This window comes from Diaphorina citri, unplaced genomic scaffold (genome assembly GCF_000475195.1).
Source record: "Diaphorina citri unplaced genomic scaffold, Diaci psyllid genome assembly version 1.1 scaffold1885, whole genome shotgun sequence".
Classification (NCBI taxonomy): domain Eukaryota; kingdom Metazoa; phylum Arthropoda; class Insecta; order Hemiptera; family Psyllidae; genus Diaphorina; species Diaphorina citri.
This window is the reverse complement of record NW_007379311.1, coordinates 1-8,051: the sequence shown is the minus strand read 5'-3', so window position 1 is coordinate 8,051 and position 8,051 is coordinate 1. Positions and strand designations below refer to the sequence as shown.

The 8,051-nt window shown below is 39.8% G+C and overlaps 1 protein-coding gene across 1 annotated transcript in view; it reads right to left on the bottom strand.

Moving 5' to 3' along the window:
• The window catches only part of LOC103517552 (rap guanine nucleotide exchange factor 4), a gene marked incomplete at its 5' end in the record, with an annotated part of 15,111 nt that extends 7,663 nt beyond the window's left edge, over positions 1-7,448 (bottom strand). Inside the window, 3 exons of the mRNA XM_017447497.2 lie at positions 740-916; positions 6,936-7,080; positions 7,292-7,448. Coding sequence (XP_017302986.1) covers positions 740-916; positions 6,936-7,080; positions 7,292-7,448 — 479 coding nt within the window. The remainder of the gene's footprint in view (positions 1-739; positions 917-6,935; positions 7,081-7,291) is intronic.
• Positions 7,449-8,051: the final 603 nt, after the last annotated feature.

The following is an 8,051-nucleotide window of genomic DNA, read 5'->3' as shown; positions in this document are numbered from 1 at the left end:
GCTGCTGCTGCTGTGGTCAAATTCTCAAATTATATTGGAGATAAAATTCCATACCTCGACCGGGATCAAACCCACGCTCTCCTGATTACCATTCGCTCATCTTGACCACTACACCACCGAGGTGGTAAAAAGCTGAAACATTCAAACATCTGAGCAATACTTGCAATTCCATACCTAGGCTAGGATTGAACCCACGCCTTCCTGAATTCTGATTACGAGGCAAGCACGCTGATTATAATGCTTTTATTTCAGCCGAAGATTGTTTCTTTATAGAGACTAGAGTGAATTGTAACTGCTAAGGTTCTGTCACCTCGAAAACGACGAGAGAAGGAAGACAGGATTGGAGAAGACCAGCCGTTCGGAACTTTATCTGTTTAGGATAAAACTGCTGTCTATCCTGTGTGTGTTATGTACGTATACTCTATAGGGTCTATACCAGTGGTTCTCAAACTTTTTTGGCCGCGGAGCACCAAGCGACTGCAGTAAACTCTACGAAGCACCCCCAACCCTTTAGGAATTTTTAAAAATAATTCGGAATGATTCGGAAATGTTCATTAGCGTACGGTCCGTACGGCTTGTTCCAATACTTCCCATTTGACTAAACATATTCGTGCGTTTTTTTTTTTAATGCGGTAAGAAAAAATAAACTATGCGGAGTACCTGGAAGCTCTTCGCGGAGCACAGTTTGAGAACCACTATATGGTATGTGGCATCACGGACAAAATCCATGTTTACTTACTGGAAGAAATGTTGATGTGAGGAACAATTGACCATTCGCTCCAGGACTAGCACATCCTTCCCATGTTCCTTCAGTCTTACAGTGTTCGCCTCTACATCTCGCATTATCCTGATGAAATCGTCCTTGTCTACACGTAGGAAATGACAATTGTCTTCTCGAGTCACAATGGTGGCAGCCCTGAAAGACGAAAATGGACATGGCAATGAGATTTGGGGTTAGCCTTGAGGTGCGTCTACACTACAATGGACCAAAGACGATCGATGTGAAGTAGAACCCATATCGACTTATTGTTTCATTACAAATTTTCATCAGTAAATGGTTTCTTCAAATTAAATTGATCCCAAGGGCAAGGAATACCTGGACCCTTGGCAAAAGGAGTGTGCCTGAAGGCATGTGATGTGTTCCAAACCGCTCAACCCCAAGTAAGGTAAGATCAACTGGAACCCATATAAATTAGCTAAGATCAAAGGCTATTGCCTTCAATCTTCAAAGGATCTCAACATCAGACTCAAAAGACCACGTTTATTGGACACACACTTCCATTTCATTGAGGTCTTTAGTCAATAAAATTGAAGTTTAAGGTGTTTGACTTAATGAAGGCCGTTGATAAACGTCTAATTAATTAGCTAATCACGTGTTTGTGTCCAATTTCAAGTCTGGATTTAAGCAATCCATTTGGAACAAGACTAAATACGCCTGCAGGTCTAGCAGTAGTTATGATCGGACAATAACACATCCATTTTACAAATGGTGCTTAGAGCATTATAATATAAATTTTATGATCACCATTTTCAAATTCCCCAAGTCCCCTCACTTCGTTTCCCCATACTCCACGTGTTTGTGTCCAATTTCAAGTCTGGATTTAAGCAATCCATTTGGAACAAGACTAAATACGCCTGCAGGTCTAGCAGTAGTTATGATCAGACAATAACACATCCATTTTACAAATGGTGCTTAGAGTATTATAAATTTTATGATCACCATTTTCAAATTCCCCAAGTCCCCTCACTCCGTTTCCCCGTACTCCATTTCCCCAAGTGTCGTAATATTAAACAGTTATTGCTTTCTGAAATTCTACAGTGTTCTCCTAAATTGAATGTACCTAATTTTACTGTGCATGAAATTCTACTATACCGGGGTAATGGTTGTTGGTAAATGGATAAAGTTAAAGTTCAAGCTAAAATTTGGGGACACGGTTCGCCCAGTGCTAACGCGCTTGCTTGCCATGCAGAAGGTCCCGAGTTCGATGCCCACCAACGACAAAATTCGTTTTTCGATTGCAAATATTTTAACGGTTTATTTTCTGTTGTTTTCGAGTTGACCCAGCACCTAAATGGGAAGTATTGTGTCTCTTCTCGCCCATCTGATGAGAGGCATACTACCACACAGACCACACGAGCCTACTGTGTGTAATAATAAGGTTAGCCATCCGGATACAAACCACGCGCAACATTGCTTAACTTCAGAGATCCATCTGGGACTGATGTATTCAGCAATTTCATAATCACCGCTATCAGCAAAAAAATAAAAATAATGTCCTAAAAAGGGAAATTTTCATTGCGTACTTAGGTACCCTGTATGATCAAATGAAGCCATTATAAATATGTTTTATCGCTTGTCGGAGCTTTTAGTTACATCACCAATAAAACTTTTCCTAGACTAATAATAGTTATAATGCTTGTAATAGTCATCATAATAATAACAGTCATCATACCTACCTTTACAAATGGTTATAATACTTACAAGTAGTTAATGGGAGTACTTGGTATTGATATGCGAGGCTAATGGCTTTCGGCTATTATCATAGGCGACACTCTAGCTAATGCCTTTTCAGACGAAGATATCCTACGACCCACAGTTCACATCTCTTTTATGTCATCCTCTTTGGAATTGGTCTTCCCAAAATTGTCTCTGGGTTCCAAACTTTAGTACCTACCTACCTATGTAGGTACCTACAATATACTTTGTTCAGTATGAATTCTTGGAAACAAGTCTTTCGCGGCGACCAATTTCGTAAAATACGTTGTTTATCAAAGGGTGAAACCTAAGTCATACTTAGATAGAAGATCCTATGGTTCTTTTTCGTTTATGAAATCCTAGATATGGGTAGTTGTTGGATATACGGTAGGTACCTACCTATTCCAAATTACATTCTTCCAAGGAGCTCAAGTACCTCCATGCATTCTTCTACAAAAGTTGGAAACAGAAGCAATCATGCGCCTTCTTTCTTAATGAAATCCTAGATATGCAACCTTCATTTCACCCACAAAATTTCCCATCTCCATTTCATCTACCACAGTTTAATTGGATTAGACAAACACACCAAATAATGCTAATAAACCAATAGAAACGGAAGGGTTGGGAAATGTTCCAGTTACAGCAGTGAGAAATGGATGGTGAAATTGGGACATCCACTAATTTTCTATAGTTTTCATTCTTCAGTTGCACTAGTTCCAGAAGTGAGAAATGGATAGTGAAATGGACACATCCACCAATTATCTAATTTTTCAGTCTTCAATTACAGCAGTGAGGATTGGATGCTGTAATTGATACCTCCATATTATTATTATTATTATTATTATTATTATTATTATTATTTATTTTTTTTTTTGAACGTGAGTGGAGTGTTAGGTATGTAAGTGCAGAATGAAGGAGTGCTATGTACTGACAGATACCAGGACGTGAGTGGACTGAATAATATTGCACTCTTAACGTAAAGGTGTATTTTCCTTTCCGGAAACGGAAACGATTTGGCCGTCTTCAAGATGGCGGATTTCCTATGGTTTAGTACAGGCGCTACCAGGCCAAAAGAGGGGGAATGAGCTTCAGAAGAAAGGTCATCTCATTCGTAAAATACACAAAAAAAAAACTTTGTAAAAGAGCCCAAATTGTTAAAACAGAATTAGAATAACCTGTTTTGATTGGGACAAACAATAAGGCCAAAAAGGTTGGCTCGCGAAAACTTCCATTAGAAAATTGAATGAAGAAGTAAGGATGAGGAAAATCAGCTGAAAAGAAGAGAAATAGACAGAAGGGAGAAAAGAGGAAGTAAGGAAGAGAAACATAGGAGAGGGAACAAAAACAGACAGAAGGGAGGGAGAAAAACAAACAAAATGGGGGGAAAGAAACAAGTAAAACATGTTAGGAAGGACGGGAAAAAGGAATTTTATACACCCAATTTATATCCATGCTCTGTCCCAAATAAAAACGGGAATCAGGCAATTAGCAGATTGGAAAATAGGGAAACGCTGGCGCTGATTGAAATCCTGTGTAAAATTGGGAGGGAGGAAAGAGAAAATTTCTCCCTCCCTCTCTATTTTTACCGTTTCCTCTCTCCCCGCCAGTTTTACAGGAAGGAAGAAAATATGAGGGGAAATGGAGAAAAAGGGAGAGAACAAGAAGAATGTAGGGAGATAGGGAGGGAAATATAGAAAGAGAGGGGAGGAGAGACAGAAGGATGGAGTCATTATCATAATTGTGTGCTGGTAATTTATTTCGCTAATCTAGACGCAATTAGAGGGAGAGAAAGAGAAGCGCCAGACAGAGGGAGAGAGATGGGGAATAGGGAGGGATTATATTGTGAAAAGATTAGAGGAAGGAGGAGATAGAGAAGGGGGAGAGACGGAGAGGGAAATAAATTAGGTAAGATCAAAGGCTATTGCTTTCAACCTTCAAAGGATCTCAACATCAAGAACTTCAGACTCAAAAGACCACGTTTATTAGACACACACATCCATTTCATTGAGGTCTTTAGTCAATAAAATTGAAGTTCAAGGTGTTTGACTTAATGAAGGCCGTTGATAAACGTCTAATTAATTAGCTAACCACGTGTTTGTGTCCAATTTCAAGTCTGGATTTAAGCAATCCATTTGGAACAAGACTAAAGACCCCTGCAGGTCTAGCAGTAGTTATGATCGGACAAGAACACATCCATTTTACAAATGGTGCTTAGAGCATTATAAATTTTATGATCACCATTTTCAAATTCCCCAAGTCTCCTCACTCCGTTTCCCCATACTCCATTTCCCCAAGTGTCGTAATATTAAACAGTTATTGCTTTCTGAAATTCTACAGTGTTCTCCCAAATTGAATGTACCTAATTTTACTGTGCATGAAATTCTACTATACCGGGGTAATGGTTGTTGGTAAATGGATAAAGTTAAAGTTCAAGCTAAAATTTGGGGACACGGTTCGCCCAGTGCTAACGCGCTTGCTTGCCATGCAGAAGGTCCCGAGTTCGATGCCCACCAACGACAAAATTCGTTTTTCGATTGCAAATATTTTAACGGTTTATTTTCTGTTGTTTTCGAGTTGACCCAGCACCTAAATGGGAAGTATTGTGTCTCTTCTCGCCCATCTGATGAGAGGCATACTACCACACAGACCACACGAGCCTACTGTGTGTAATAATAAGGTTAGCCATCCGGATACAAACCACGCGCAACATTGCTTAACTTCAGAGATCCATCTGGGACTGATGTATTCAGCAATTTCATAATCACCGCTATCAGCAAAAAAATAAAAATAATGTCCTAAAAAGGGAAATTTTCATTGCGTACTTAGGTACCCTGTATGATCAAATGAAGCCATTATAAATATGTTTTATCGCTTGTCGGAGCTTTTAGTTACATCACCAATAAAACTTTTCCTAGACTAATAATAGTTATAATGCTTGTAATAGTCATCATAATAATAACAGTCATCATACCTACCTTTACAAATGGTTATAATACTTACAAGTAGTTAATGGGAGTACTTGGTATTGATATGCGAGGCTAATGGCTTTCGGCTATTATCATAGGCGACACTCTAGCTAATGCCTTTTCAGACGAAGATATCCTACGACCCACAGTTCACATCTCTTTTATGTCATCCTCTTTGGAATTGGTCTTCCCAAAATTGTCTCTGGGTTCCAAACTTTAGTACCTACCTACCTATGTAGGTACCTACAATAATGGGAGTACTTGGTATTGATATGCGAGGCTAATGGCTTTCGGCTATTATCATAGGCGACACTCTAGCTAATGCCTTTTCAGACGAAAATATCCTACGACCCACCGTTCACATCTCTTTTATGTCATCCTCTTCGGAATTGGTCTTCCCAAATTTGTCTCTGGGTTCCAAACTTTAGTACCTACCTATGTAGGTACCTACAACCCTACGACCCACATCTCTTTTATGTCATCCTCTTCGGAATTGGTCTTCCCAAATTTGTCTCTGGGTTCCAAACTTTAGTACCTACCTACCTACATCATACTTTGTTCAGTATGAATTCTTGGAAACAAGTCTTTCGCGGCGACCAATTTCGTAAAATACGTTGTTTATTATCAAAGGGTGAAACCTAAGTGAGAAGATCCTATGGTTCTTCAAACAAGTCTTTCGCGGCGACCAATTTCGTAAAATACGTTGTTTATCAAAGGGTGAAACCTAAGTCATACTTAGATAGAAGATCCTATTGTTCTTTTTCGTTTATGAAATCCTAGATATGGGTAGTTGTTGGATATACATTATACGGTAGGAAACAAGTCTTTCGCGGCGACCAATTTCGTAAAATACGTTGTTTATCAAAGGGTGAAACCTAAGTCATACTTAGATAGAAGATCCTATGGTTCTTTTTCGTTTATGAAATCCTAGATATGGGTAGTTGTTGGATATACGGTAGGTACCTACCTATTCCAAATTACATTCTTCCAAGGAGCTCAAGTACCTCCATGCATTCTTCTACAAAAGTTGGAAACAGAAGCAATCATGCGCCTTCTTTCTTAATGAAATCCTAGATATGCAACCTTCATTTCACCCACAAAATTTCCCATCTCCATTTCATCTACCACAGTTTAATTGGATTAGACAAACACACCAAATAATGCTAATAAACCAATAGAAACGGAAGGGTTGGGAAATGATAGGGTCAGTTTGGTAAAAAAGGCACGTTGCTCAACTGGTGGTATCCGTGGCCTAGAAACCGTCACGATTTGAACGTGACCTGAAAAACAGTCAATATGTGTTACCACAATAGTTTTACGGGGGAAATGCAAGGTTTTACCTGGGGGCTGCTTCAATAGACTGACGGGGTGGATACTCCAAATTTTGGCATTTGGGGGCTCCTTAATGTGTCCCTACGGGCCCCCTAAATTCCCGGGGGCTGCGAGGGTGGGATAGGGGCTCCGGGGGTAGGATATACACCAGTGAAACTTACCTGGGTGCATTATTGACGAGGGCTAACTTGCCAAAGTCTTCCCCAGCATAGAGAGAAGTGACACATCCTTTGCCGTAGATGACAACATCCACGGATCCCTGAATGATGATGTACCATGATTTCCCTTCGTCTCCTTGATGGAACACTGGAACAGAAACCAGGAGAATGACATGAGATGTCTCATTTTAAGTCTGATACACATTATCCATCTTGGACTTTAAACGCGATATTTGCGCAAATGTCACTCGCTTGAACCTGAAATTAAAACTAAATCCTTTGCCCGTGACAAATTGAGAGTGCCGAAAGGCATATACGAGTATGCGATGTCTTCCAATCCACTCGAAAATTGTACAAACTTGTCATCAGCCAGTCTACCAGTTCGCTACCAGAGGCACATCGCCTGGCTATGGTTCTGCCCCCGGAGGTCTTGCGGTCTCTTAGCGTACCGGACTCGTCATTGAGTAGAAGAGTGCGTAGAACCCAGCCTGCACGCGCCATGGGCACACTGGGGCTCTGGAAACAGAATGCAATCCAATTACATACGAGTACATTAGTTTGTTATAATTCGTAAAGAAATAGCAAGGGTTAAGTGTGAAGGGCTTCCACTCGTAAAATTTGTAGCCAAAACCAAATGTCAGTCCAAAGCAATCACGCTAGTTAGGGCTGATTGAGAGGCTGAAGAAAAACGCCGACCACATCTGTACACTGGAAAGGGTAAGGAAGAAGAAGAAGAAGGAGTTTGTTATACTTCGTGGCCTTTATTTCCAGGAATCATAATCCCCAATAATTATGATGTGTCCTCATTTCTCTTTGCTCTGTTTTCCTCTTCAATACTTTCTTCTCTCTTACTTTTTAGCCGGGATCAAGATTACACATCATAACATCACATTTAACTGCGCGGTTTTATGCAAAAAGGCCTAAGCACTAGGAACTTTTTGGGTAAAACATCACGATAATTGCTAATGCCTCGTTTTTAGACAAAGCTCCGACATAGCTTTGGACTGCATATATCAAATTATGCAGGTCGTATTTTCTGTTGTATAGGAATGACCTACTTGGCAATTACACAGAATATTCCTGCTTGTTTTTTTTTTTTTTTTTTTTTTTTTTTTTTTT